Source organism: Podarcis erhardii (genome assembly GCF_964252035.2).
Source record: "Podarcis erhardii genome assembly, chromosome: 13".
Taxonomy (NCBI): domain Eukaryota; kingdom Metazoa; phylum Chordata; class Lepidosauria; order Squamata; family Lacertidae; genus Podarcis; species Podarcis erhardii.
This window is the reverse complement of record NC_138502.1, coordinates 38851936-38866177: the sequence shown is the minus strand read 5'-3', so window position 1 is coordinate 38866177 and position 14242 is coordinate 38851936. Positions and strand designations below refer to the sequence as shown.

Sequence of the window (14242 nt, the reverse complement as noted above, 5' to 3'; positions counted from 1 at the left end):
GCCCGTTTCAATGTACTCAAGTGCTCTAGGCTCTCACTGATTCCTGCAATCCTTCAAATCCTGCTATTAAGGTTGCAATTAAGAGAGGCTTTCTTTTGAGTAGACACCAGATAGGGTTTGTATTATCGTCCCATTTTCCAGATGGGAACTAAGACTGAGAGTCAATTCAGACATTCAGGGGGAGAAACATACTCTACAGTCATTCTGAGGCCATATCACTTTAAAACCAAGGTTTTCACATGTTTGGCTGCTCCCTCATAACAAAAGCGCCCCCTTTTTTACATGGGTTAACTAGCGGGCCACTGAGAATGTTAATCTAGACACTTGAATCTCTCTCCCTTTCAGTGATCTGTGAGCCAGAAGAGCACCCAAACATTCTCACCTTCGTTTTGTGCTCTGTAGGGACTATATTACACCAGAGAATTCTGGGCACTGCAATTTAAGAGTTGCTGGGAATGGTAACTCTGTGAGGAATGAACTACAGTGCCCAGCATTCTTTGAGGGAAAGAACACACTTCAAATGTGCTTTAAAAGCAGAGTGTGCATGCACTCTTAGCTATCTGCCTGTGGTGGGTAAGAAACGCCTCTATTTATTGTTTATACATACATGCATAATTTAATTTTATTTGTACGCTACCTTTCCACAGTTCAAAGTATGCTCAAGGTAGCTTACAACATGGAAAAAAATACACAACTGCAACATAACAAAAGTAGGCTTGAGTAATAAATAGAACACCAAAATATGCAACCTATTTCCACATAAATCACAATTGTCTAAAATAAAGGCACACAAAACCAGCACCAACAACAGTAACAACACCCCAACCCCAATTTATGACTACGTTTATCACATTGAAGGGACGCGGGTGGCGCTGTGGGTTAAACCACAGAGCCTAGGGCTTGCCGATCAAAAGGTCAGTGGTTCAAACCCCAACGACCTCCCATTGCTCGGTCCCTGCTCCTGCCAACCTAGCAGTTCGAAAGCACATCAATTGCAAATAGATAAATAGGTACCGCTCTGGCGGGAAGGTAAACAGTGTTTCCATGCACTGCTCTGGTTCGCCAGAAGCGGCTTAGTCATGCTGGCCACATGACCCAGAAGCTGTATGCCAGCTCCCTCGGCCTATAGAGTGAGATGAGCGCCACAACCCCAGAGTCAGTCACCACTGACTCTGACTAATCAGGGGTCCCCTTTACCTTATAATCAGGGGACTAATAATCAGGGGTCCCCTTTACCTTATCATGTTGATAATGATAATGATGAGAATTTTATTATTTATACCCCAGCCATCTGGCTGGGTTTCCCTAGCCACTCTGGCTAGGGAATTGTGATTGTGATTTTCTTTCCAGTTGGAAGCCACTTTGAGCATGGTTTGAACTATGCAAAGGTGGCATGCAAATAAAATTGTGTGTGTGTGTGTGCGTGTGTGTGTGCGTGTGTCTGTGACCATGCTGACTGGTATGCTTTTTCACTTTGTACTGCTGTCTGGTATTTTTACAAGCACACGGGAAAGTGGCTGAAAATTCATTTTCTCCCCAGGACATTTAGCCACACAGGAGCACATTTAGAGTGGTTACCAAAATAAAGTTTGGAGATTTGGGGATAAGTTCTATTAAGGGATTTCAAAAGCACCTCTGTGCAAAAGTGAAAATTAAACAGATCCCCACAGAAAAATCACATATGCAGTTGAAAAGGCTGCGTTCAACATATAACATTTCTACCTGGAGGTGTTCAAATGATTACTCAAAAACAAATCCACCCATATGAGCTTCAAATTACAGTCGTACCTTGGATCCTTAATGCCTTGCAAGTCGAACGTTTTGGCTCCTGAACGCCACAAAAACCCAGAAGTGAGTGTTCCGGTTTGCAAACGTTCTTTGGAACCTGAACGTCCAACACGGCTTCCGATTGGCTGCAGAAGCTTCCTGCGGCCAATCGGAAGCTGCGGCTTGGTTTATGAATGTTTTGGAAGTCAAACAGACTTCTGGAACAGATTCCGTTCGACTTCCATATGTTGACAATGGCTTCATCAGCAAGTGTCCCCCATGTTAAAAACAACAGCAACACAGTGACTGTAACCGATCGTAAGTCAGTGGCTGATGAAGGAATTTCAACGCAGATCTTCCAGGGTTAGGAATTTTCACATGGGCAGCTAGGAATACCCAACAAGAGATTAGTATTTGTCATTTGTAAATGGTCTCAACGTGGGACAGAAAACAAAAGAGTTGTTTTAAAATCATGACGTACATTCTGGCCAATGTAGGTAGCGCCTGAATATTACTGACATGCAACAAATGCAAAAAATAAATAGATGAATGCAACCATCAGACGTGGAAATGGCCTGGCAGCCTTTTCACAGGCCTGCAGTGCACCTACTGGCACTCCTTCCTGATATACAATTTGCTCCTTTGTACTCCATCAGGCCCAATAATACATTTTGTCACAAAACGCTGACACGACTTGTGCATGCTGGCTCCCACTGTTCCCTTTTATTTTCTGACTGCTTGGCAGGCAATCAATCCAGAGAGATAAATGCTTCCCCATCTAAGCTGTTAATTAGCCGGCATACATCACTGTCGTTAATGGTGTCGGCTGCTGCCTCTGACAAGCTGGGGTCACCTTCTCTGCAGAGGGCCTTACACCTTGGCCGCTACCCCCCAGGTTGTTTGAGTAGTTCGAGTTAAAGGGGGTGCTGGACTGGGGGAGAGGGGTCGCATAGCTCAGTTACTGACAAATGAGGCAGGGCCGTTAAACAACCTAAGCCGCTCCGACATTTAGGTTCACATGAACAACTAAACGTTTAGCATCTCATTAACAAACTCTTAATGTGCTTCCAATTCTCGAGCTGATGGAGGGGACCGGCAGCTGCGTTCACACGGTACCTTTATAGCACTTTCTCGCCCTCAAAAAATTATGGTCGTTGTAAAGTAAGTAATTTATTACGGTCATAGACCAGAAGAAAAACAAAAAACAACGGTAGTTTACAAGGGGAGTAATGGTGTCAATTTAAAAAATTATACATAAAAGCAATGCACATATGCACACACACACACACGCACACACACACGCGCTGCAATATATGTGTAAACTTAAAAAAGAGTGGGCTTGTCCGGGGGTCAAGTCTTTTACTTTTTTACAGCTAATGCCCTCCGCTTGATCGCAGCCGCAGAAAATTTGGCCACTTTCAGTGTTACTTCTGGGTTTTTGTCTCCTAGTAGGATTTTCAGCCGCTGAGATTCAGATCGACCTGGAAATTTCTGAACGATAGGGGAAATAAACAGTGACCTGATATCCCCATAGAGGTCGCAGTGTAGCAACACATGTGAAGCCGTTTCCACCTCTTTCAGACCACATGGGCAGACTCGTTCAGCATAGGGTTTGCCCACATATCTGCCCTTTAGTAAGGCAGATGGCAGTACATCAAATCTGGTAAGGGTAAACGCCCGCCTGTATTTTGCGATTTGTAAGTCCAGCAAATATGGTGTTAAATTGAACCCTTTTCCATAATCTTGGATAGCTGGATATTTATCTATCTTGCTCATATGGTCCTGAAGCTCTACATCTCCTATTCGCTGGCTCACCATCCTTTTAGCCTTTTCAAAACCTGAGGCTATAAGTTCTTGTGGGGAAAGCCCCAGGCCCTTCAATTTTTCATAGAGCAACAATCTCCATTTAGACTGGAACGGGTCTAATAGAGTCAAGGGAGCCACTCCCACTGGGAAAAATATGAGTTTTAGCCAGAAGTGAATCTTCAGGATCCATATCCTGGCATTGATAGGGAGTTGACCTACCTCCAGCCTAATGGCTGTGTTGGAAACACAGGTAGGTAACCCTAGTAGGGAGCGGTAAAATTTAGTTTGTACAGATTCCAGAGACTTGAATTTTTGACAATTAAATATCTGGGTGCCATACATCAGTTGTGGAAGTATTTTTGCGACAAAGACCTGGGAGGCAGCAGGAACATATTGACCTCCTTTTCTATAAAAGAAACTTATGATAGCTCTGGAAGATCTTTGCGCATTTGCAATGGAATTCTTAATCTGATGGCACCAGGATCCCTTCTCATCAAAGATTATTCCAAGATATCTAAAGGATGTTACTTGCTCAATAGGTTGGTTATTAATTTTCCATTTGTGTCGGAGTCTTCTCTTGGAGAACACCATAATTTTTGATTTAGTGTAATTTATTATTAGGTGTTCAGCTTCGCAATATTCTGTAAGAGCTCGTAAAAGTTTTCTTAGTCCCACACAAGAGAAGGAAATAAGTGCCGCATCATCTGCGTACAAAAGGACTGGGATTGGTATATTATTTAGGTTTGGGGGATGAGTACTTGCATCCTCCATCTTTCTAACTAAGGAGTTTATGTAGAAATTAAATAAAATAGGGGCAAGAACACAGCCTTGCTTGACACCATGGAAACTTTGGATTTCCTTTGATAGGTTCCCATAACGGTCACATCTAACACGGATCCGAGTATTTTCATGTAGTCTGCGGATGAGAAGCAAAAGACGTCTATCGATGTTTGTGGCACTTAATTTTTCCCAAAGTCTGTGCCGGGGTATCAAATCGAAAGCTGATTTGAAATCTATAAAGGCTACATAGAGGGAGCCTCCTTTCTTTGAGGTGTATTTCTCCACTAGATGTTGCAATACCAGTCCTTGGTCTAAAGTTGATCTATGTGCCCTGAAACCAGCCTGGGCTTCCTTAAGGATGTGCTCCCATTCCAGCCAGTCCGCAAACTTTTCACGTAAGTGAGTTGCGTAAAGTTTGCTAATAATGCTTAAGAGACTGATTGGTCTGTAATTGGCTGGAATGGTCGTTGTAGTTTACCCCTTGCCGTGTTACAATTCCTAGCCACCCTTTAAAAACGTGTTGTTTGTTCAGTCGTCTTAGTTGACTCCTTGGCAGGTTTTGACTAAACATTCACAAACTTTTTATTGATAATAATCAGCTAAACAGTTTGAGGGTCTATATAACTTTGTAACATGCAGAAAACAGCAGTCTCAGAGAAACCAAAGACTGGAACTGAGGGAAGTCAGGGGGTGGGGGGTGGGGTTTGTGGGGGAGGGTGGGGGGAGGGAGGAAAAATGGGGGGGAAACAAGGATGATATGTTTTTGGATAATATGTTTTGTTTTAATTTTGAATAAAAAAACCTTTAAAAAATAAAAACAAAAACGTGTTGTTTATTCAGTAGCCTTAGTTGCGTTTGACTCTCCATGACCCCATGAACCAGAGCATCCCTTGGAAATTCTCACTTTCTTCTCAAAGCTTCTCCTTTTTTTTTTATCTCCATGGAGTTTTCTTGGCAAAATACTGGAGTGGTTTGCCAGTTCCTTCTTCAGGCGGATCACATTTAGTCTAAACTCTCGGCTATGACCTGTCCGTCTTGGGTGGCCCTGCACAGCATAGCTCAGAGCTTCTTGGAGTGATTCAAGCCCCTTCGCCACGACAAGGCAGTGATCCACGAAGAGGCTTTAAAAACTACAATGCCCAGAATTCTTTCAGGGGGGTGGGGAATGAGCTTTGAGCGTGCCTACCAGTAAGATGGGGATGCTGCCTGTCTGGCTTCTAGTGGGAAAGAGTTTGGCTCACAACACTGAATCCGTGAGTTTTTGTTGACATAGAGTCATGCGTCTTGTCCACAGGAGACCAGTAGTGCTCCTCAGTATGATCAGTTTGGGGTCTGCAGGGTAAGGTATTGGGGTGTTGTGCGCTGGTAAACTAAAGGGACCCCTGACCATTAGGTCCAGTCGTGGCCAACTACGGGGTTGCGGCACTCATCTCGCTTTATTGGCCGAAGGAGCCGGCGTACAGCTTCCGGGTCATGTGGCCACATGACTAAGCCGCTTCTGGAGAACCAGAGCAGCGCACAGAAACGCCGTTTACCTTCCTGCCACAGCGGTACCTATTTATCTACTTGCACTTTGATGTGCTTTCAAACTGCTAGGTTGGCAGGAGCAGGGACTGAGCAACGGGAGCTCACCCCATCGCAGGGATTCGAACCACCAACCTTCTGATCGGCAAGTCCTAGGCTCTGTGGTTTAACCCACAGCGTACAAAAACCTTAAACCTGACCTGGCAATTCTTCCCTCTCTTTGGTTGTAAGGGCTCATAGACCCTGTGAGTCATCTAGTCCAACCCCCTGCAGTTCAGGAATCCTGCCCACAGCTGTCCCTGAACCAACCAACAACCAACCAACCAACCAACCTTTGTGTTGTGTTGTGCATTGCCTTATTGAGCTAGTAGTAGTAGTAGTAGTAGTAGTAGTAGAAGAAGAAGAAGAAGAAGAAGAAGAAGAAGAAGAAGAGGAGGAGGAGGAGTTTGGATTTGATATCCCGCTTTATCACTACCATAAGGAGTTTCAAAGCTGCTAACAATCTCCTTTCCCTTCCTCCCCTACAATAGACACTCTGTGAGGTGAGTGGGGCTGAGAGACTTCAGAGAAGTGTGACTAGCCAAGGTCACCCAGCAGCTGCATGTGGAGGAGCAGGGAAGCGACCCCGGTTCACCAGATTACGAGTCCACCGCTCTTAACCACTACACCAAGGCAGGCTAGAAGCTGGATTGAATCAAGAATAATGATATAAAGGAAAGGCAGGTTCTAAATGTGGGGGCTCCCAGGCATGCCCTGGGACATTCCAGCTGTCCCTCCGACCTCTTGAACAAAGCAGCACCTGCTGAATGGGGGATTACCTGCAGCTGCATCCGACACACTGCGAGGGTACGCATGCAGTCAGCAGGAAAGAGAAGGGAAGCTGCCCCTGAACTCATCAGAAGTGCTTTCGATCCCGGCCCAAATGCACCTCCACTTTGGCACAGAAAATCAACACTATAAAATCCTTGCTTCGGAACACAGAGTTATACATACACCCTGAATAACAGAGGTCCAGAATCTCTTACCCTGCACATCTCAATCTGATCAACAAAAACTGGTGGATTCAGTGTTGTGGGCCCAACTCTGCGGAACTCTTTCCCACTAGAAGTCAGGAACACAGCATCCCTGCTGAGTTCCAGACACTTGGTTAAAACTGTTTTGTTTTAGGAGGCGTCACAAATGCTTCTTTGGTTTACGTTCCTGATTTGAAATTCCCAAGCTTTTAAATTTATTAGGCTTATCTGATGTTTTATTTTGGTATGTACTGCATATATTTTTTTATCATGGTAAGCCACTTTGAGACCTTGATGGTAAAAAGCAAGGGCATAAATTTTAAAAGCAACAAAACAAATAAATGACGCGACTGCGCACAGCTAGGGTCTGCACGAACAAAAGCGTTGGTCGTCGGTACTAACCCTATGTAGTTTGTCCTCAAAGATATCTCCAGCTCCCGAAGAATCTGGGTGGACTCTTGAGCCCGTCTCTTAAACTGGGTGAACAAAGCGAAATGAAAAACAGGTTAACGGGTAGCCGTACCAGCGACGTGGATTACCAACGTTTTTACTTGCGTCCTGCGGCCAATTCATAAATTCCTTTTAAAAAATAAAATAAATAAACAGGCTTCAAAAATACCCAAGCTTAAGTGAGAAATGCACATGCACAGCACGAGAAATTCTGAATGGCAGGTGTGCATTGAAGCAGTTAGGTTTCCTCAGAATAAAGAAGGGATGGCCCATCTTCTCCTCCTTCAGAAGTTGCATGGCAGTAGTGTGGTGGATACAGCTCCACTCATCCATTCCCTTTCTCACATGCAACCCATTAATACAGAGATCCATCTATCCCCTCTCCCACGCTCTACTTTTCCCTATCTCTTACCCTCCTGCTACCATGGATTTGCCGCTAAATTCCTTCCCTTCCCCACTGCTCTCTGCATCCAGCCGCCCCTCAAGAGAGAGGCTGGGAAGCAGGAGGGAGCACAGAGATGCTCGGAGGCCTGGCTGCAGAGGTTTATCTGCCCTGCTCCATGGTTCGGCCTCCAAGCTCACACATGCTCCCATCCGCTGGTCAATCTCGCTCTTCTCCCAAGTCCCGTCCACCTTTAAAGCAGCATCGTACCACTTTAAAACAGCCATGGCTCTCTCTTCAAAGAACCCCACGAGCTTGCAGTTTGTTAAGGGTGCTCAAGAGACCCTTACTCCCCTCTCCCAGAGCTACAATTCTTGGAGTGCTTTAACAACCAAATCCTCTTCCCAAGGTGCTCTGGAAATTATACACTGGCTCCCAGTACATTTCCGTGCACAATTCAAAGTGTTGGCGCTGACCTTTAAAACCCTAAATGGCCTCGGTCCAGTGTACCTGAAGGAGCATCTCCACCCCCATCGTTCTGCCCGGACACTGAGGTCCAGCACCGAGGGCCTTCTGGCGGTTTCCTCAGTGAAAGAAGTCAAGTTACAGGGAACCAGGCAGAGGGCCTTCTTGGTAGTGGCGCCCGCCCTGTGGAACGCCCTCCCACCAGATGTCAAAGAGAAGAAGAACTACCAGACTTTTAGAAGACATCTGAAGGCAGCCCTGTTTAGAGGAGCTTTTAATGTTTGATAGACTATTGTATTTTAATATTCTGTTGGAAGCTGCCCAGAGTGGCTGGGGAAACCCGGCCAGATGGGCTATTATAGCTCTGGGTAGGAGGACAAGCTGGAAAGGAAATCAGGGGACAGCATAGAATACGATTACGGTTGCATCGTCCAGTTTGAAGTCACCTTTCCGCTGAATGCACCAGTGTCCAGATAGCCCTTCAGTTTCTGGATGTAGGCAGAAGGTGGGTTCTTGACCTGAAACCTTTCCTGCGGAAAGAGACACAAAAAGAAGAACAAGGCAGGCTTTATTGAATTGCAGGTGGGCATTTCAGAGCTGCCTCTAAAGGCACAAACATACTATGAGTACACGAACGAGGGACTAATTCACATGGCAGATATTTGGGCCAGCGGACGAGACAACACAAAACATCAGGTGTCCCCCTGCAGAGACACTGCAGTAGTTTCTGGGCCCAAACATCAGCATACAGTGGTATCTCGGGTTACAGACCCTTCAGGTTACAGGCTCCACTAACCCGGAAATAGTACCTCGGGTTAAGAACTTTGCTTCAGGATGAGAACAGAAATCACACAGTAGCGGTGCGGCGGCAGCAGGTGGCCCCATTAGCTAAAGTGGTGCTTCAGGTTAAGAACAGTTTCAGGTTAAGAATGGACCTCCAGAACGAATTAAGTTCTTAACCTGAGGTACCACTGTACTGCAGTTGCTAGGCAAACATAGGTAAGAGGTAAAGGACCCTGGATGGTTAAGTCCAGTCAAAGGTGACTATGGGGTTGTGGTGCTCATCTCACTTTCAGGCCGAGGGAGCCGGCGTTTGTCCATAGAAGCTTTCTAGGTCATGCGGCCAGAAGGGCTAAACCGCTTCTGGTGCAACGGGACACTGTGACAGAAACCAGAGCACATGGAAATGGCGTTTGCCTTCCCGCCACAGCGGTATCTATTTATCTACTTGCACTGGTATGCTTTCAAACTGCTAGGTTGGCAGGAGCTGGGACAGAGCAACGGGAGCTCACCCTGTCGCGGGGATTCAAACCGCTGACCTGATCGGCAAGCCCAAGAGACTCAGTGGTTTAAACCACAGCGCCACCCATGTTTCTGCGAAACGACGTACAACTCTACACATGCCATCTCCCCACAACCTGGTAAAAGCTTCTAGTCCCGTGCAGAAAGCCGCTAGCAGCTATTCCTCCTGCGACAATTGTGTTGCACCACCATCCTTGTGACACAGTGTGTTGCACAACAAGGACTGCGTATATACTGTGACTATCAGCTGATCTCCTCACCTTGTTTATTCCCTAAACCACTGAGTTAAGCAATGCTGTGTTTTGTTTTTTCCTCAGTTTTAGAACAGGGCTAAACTTTTTAACCCCACTCTAAGCCCCACAAAGTCCCACAAACATGAGAGACTTAGGGCTCGTCCCCACTTCCACATGTCTCGCACCTAGAAAGCACAAGTCCACTTGCCATTGCCCTAGTGCTTTGCTCTGGAAAACTCCTTCCCTAGCGCTAAATCGGAACGAACAGAAATCCACTTACTGAAAACTCAATTGCTGTTTGTTCCGATTCAGCACTAAAGAGCAGGTCTTCATGGGGCAGGGGGTGGGAGAAGTAGGGCAAATGGAAGTATGGATGAGCCATACTGTCAACTCTATGTGAGAAGTATACCAACTCAGGTTCTCATGCAGAGCCTTTATTCTGAAACAGTCTCCATGTGGTGGGGAAAATTAAAAATAAAATTTGGAGAGGTAGCCCATCATGTCCAAGAGATTCCTTCAAATGCCCACAACTCAAAGCACAAACTTTAAAGCACCAAGCTTAATTGTGTTTCGACCTCTGCTCAAGCCTCATTTTTCTTGTCACAACATTAGCCGATTTCAATCCTAGCTTTTCGTGAAATGTTCTGTTAATTTTCTACTGTGGTGATTTTCTAATGGTGATTATTGAATAATCATTGCTTTTAATATATGTGGTTTTAATATATTTGGTAAACTGCCCTGGAATGTGGGTATTATGTAAATCTCTTAAAGTGAATACAAAGTTTATTTATTTTTTTAATTTGAAACTAAAAATACCCGTCATTCCATGTTTTTACAGAGTAACATAGTCTCTTAGATACAAATTCTGAGGGCTATTCCAAACAAATCGCTCTCGGATAAATCTGTCAGTTAATCAGGAAGCTGCCAACCTGGACAGTTGTTGCTGTTTTTGTTAATGTAACAAATATTATTTTAGTAATTATCGTTTTAGTACTATTATTTTAGGACCAGTTGCCAGAAGCATTTTTTTTTAATGAAGCAACTTTTTTTACTTTTGGGGGGATTCTCCAAACCAAATAATCCATGAGGCTCTGTATAAATTTGTTTTGTATATTCTGGCTTGTGAAATTTCAAACAGATTTTGGGGCAGAAAGACAGGTGGAGGAGAGCTTTTCCACACATGTAGCTAATAAGGCGACAGCAGCCATTTTAAGCAGCCTGGAGCTTGCTTGCCCCTGGAAATAGTAACTGAACGTAGAATGACAGTTGGATTAAACTGATTAAAGATGGATGCCAGTTTCTTCCCCGACAGCTTTGAAACTCTGAGGCCGTGAAGTGTTTAAGTCACATGGTAGTGCTCCTGTGCCGTTTCTGTTCATTTCAATGGGGCTTGTGCAGGATAACATCCTAGCAGGTCGTGCCTGTGGATCTGATCTGTGTGCTTCCCTCTGTATTGACTTTTATTTTTTTACCACATTAAACATTAAACATTTTATTTTTTTACCACATTAAACAAAAACAAAACAACACATCACATCACAATATAAAAACAACAGCATAGAAATAAAACCCATTAAGCAAAAACAAAAACACAAAGAAAAATACATCAGATCTCCTCATTACTAACCCTTCATTAGCTTATTTCCTTAACCTCCTCAACCTCCCTTTTTTGTATTCTAGGTCAATTATCCATTTCAGCAAATCCTTTCCCTCTTTTAAACTTTTTGTCCTGTAAATTGTCTTAATATAATGTAACTTTACTTTTCCTCCTTTCACCAATCAACAGTCAGTTATTCCCAAATCCTTTATATCATTCCTGCTAAAATCATATAATATTATTCCAACATCCTTCTAACAGATATTAATTTTACAATGTTTCTGTAAATAGTCTTTAAATTTCCTCCAATCTTCCTCCACCGACTCTTCTCCCTGTATTGACTTTTATACTAGGTCGTGCCTGCAGATCTGATCTGTGTGCTTCCCTCTGCATTGACTTTTATACTAGGTCATGCCTGCAGATCTGATCTGCGTGCTTCCTTCTGTATTGACTTTTATAATAGGTTGTGCCTGTGGATCTGATCTGTGTGTTTCCCTCCGCATTGACTTTTATAGTAGCTTATGTCTGCAGATCTGATCTGCATGCTTCCCTCCGCATTGACTTTTATAGCACCTGAGGCAGCTTAAGCTAACCTTGCCGCACGGTAGGGCCCCTTCTCTGTTTTCTGCCTTCCTCAGGCACTCCCCATTTCCTACCACCGGCCCCTCGCGCTCCCTTCCCCTCGTTTCTCCACAGCCGCACTCACACATACAGTTGCACACTTTTTCCTTAGCAAATAAAACAGCCGCAAGGAGGAAACTGGTCGTTTCCCCACACTCCCTGCCACATCCTACATGATTCCGGAGAGACCAACTCTTTCCCTCCTCAACCATCACTCAACGCCGCATGCTGCGAATCACAACGCACAGCAGATGGCCCCAAGGGTGACACAGGGCCTTGTGACCCGTTTTCGCCTGAGCGCCGAGCAGCGAGTCGAGGAGAGGGCTGCCTTCTCCTTCCGCGCTGCCCACTCACTCAGCAAACACCTTGAGATTGCCAGGAGTTTCTATTTCAGATGCCACATCCCCTGTGGCAGAGCTGTCTTCGCAGATCTGTGAAGGGCTGAATCCCACACAGACATCTGCACAGCTCACATGAGTCACTCCTCTCCCCTTTTTTCCCTGTCTTCTCGGCATCATTCACAAGCCTGTTCCTTTATTAACCAAGAAATATATAGCTTCACAGCATGAACGGGTGCCATATTTTCTCTCTCTGCCAGCAGCTCCTGCTGAAAAGTGACCCTGCCTTTGAACAATTTGTTCCTGGATCCTTAGAAAAAGGAGACGATAACTCTTAGGCTCGAGATAGAATATTTTTTGGGGGGTGCACATCTCTCCAGAGGAGGGGTCAGAAAACTTTTTCAGCCGTGGGCTGATCCACTGTCCCTCAGACCTTGTGGTGGGCCGGACTATGTTTTTATTTGGGGGGGGTGTGTGAACTAATTCCTATACCCCACAAATAACCCAGAGATGCATTTTAAATACAGTGGTACCTCAGGTTACATACACTTCAGGTTACAGACTCTTGTTAACTCAGAAATAGTGCTTCAGGTTAAGAACTTTACCTCAGGATGAGAACAGAAATCGTGCTCTGGCGGCACGGCAGCAGCAGGAGGCCCCATTAGCTAAAGTGGTGCTTCAGGTTAAGAACAGTTTCAGGTTAAGAACAGACCTCCGGAACGAATTAAGTACAGTGGTATCTCGGGTTAAGTACTTAATTTGTTCCGGAGGTCCCTTCTTAACCTGAAGCACCACTTTAGCTAATGGGGCCTCCTGCTGCCGCCGCGCTACCGGAGCACAATTTCTGTTCTCATTCTGAAGCAAAGTTCTTAACCCGAGGTACTATTTCTGGGTTAGCGGAGTCTGTAACCTGAAGCATATGTAACCTGAGGTACCACTGTACTTAACCCGAGGTACCACTGTAAAAGGACACATTCTACTCATGTAAAAACACGCTGATTCCCAGACCGTCCACAGGCCGGATTGAGAAGGCGATTGCGCCGCATCCGGCCCCGGGCCTTAGGTTGCCTACCCCTGGCCCAGAGAGGCAAAGGCAGTTTGATAGAAGGAATCACTGCTTGCGGTGCAGACACCTCCACTTCTGTCCGTGGCCAAACAGCTCTGGCAGGTTTTTGTATGGTTCCCAAAACCTACAAAGCCCATTTGACCAAAGGCAATGTTGGAAGAAAATAAATGTGTGTGCGCTTTGCGAAGAACTGGCCCCTCTCTCGAAACACATCCCCTCTCCCTATAACCTTATGGGACTTGTGACTTCTGCTCTGGTGTAAAAATATGTGGAGTTTAGCTGGAAAAAATAGCCCATAAATTACATGTTGCCAAAAGGCTCAGGAGACCCCCCCAAATTATCTGCTGTTTGGCGGATTATTATCATATATACAACAAATGCATACACACAAGACTCCCGTCTCCAGGGCATAATGTGAAGTTTGGCTTTCCTAATGAGTTTAAGTACAGTGGTACCTCGGTTTTCGAACGTAATCCATTCTAGAAGACCGTTCAACTTCCGAAACGTTCAAAAACCGAGGTGCAAAGGGCGGCCTGCAAATTCAAGAGAGAAAACTGAAGAAGAAAACACTCAGTGGAAGCCGTTCGACTTCCGAGGCGCGTTCAAAAACGGAAGCATTTACATCCGGGTTTTCGGTGTTCGAAAACCGAAACGTTAGACTTCTGAGATGTTCGAAAACCGAGGTGCAAAGGGCGGCCTGCAAATTCAAGAGAGAAAACTGAAGAAGAAAACACTCAGTGGAAGCCGTTCGACTTCCGAGGCGCGTTCAAAAACGGAAGCATTTACATCCGGGTTTTCGGTGTTCGAAAACCGAAACGTTAGACTTCTGAGATGTTCGATAACTGAGGTACCAATGTACTCTACTTACCAAATTTAAATCTCTGCCAGATATATTGCA

At 45.1% G+C, this 14242-nt stretch overlaps 1 protein-coding gene across 7 annotated transcripts in view; it reads right to left on the bottom strand.

Annotated features, from left to right (window-relative positions):
* Positions 1-14242, bottom strand: part of FMNL1 (formin like 1) — a 123415-nt gene that overhangs the window by 54826 nt on the left and 54347 nt on the right. For all 7 annotated transcript variants that reach the window (XM_081837633.1, XM_081837632.1, XM_081837638.1 and 4 more), the window contains exons 3-4: positions 8634-8717; positions 7293-7366 (exon numbers count right to left, since the gene is read on the bottom strand). In XM_081837633.1, the coding sequence (XP_081693759.1) occupies positions 7293-7366; positions 8634-8717 (158 nt within the window). The remainder of the gene's footprint in view (positions 1-7292; positions 7367-8633; positions 8718-14242) is intronic.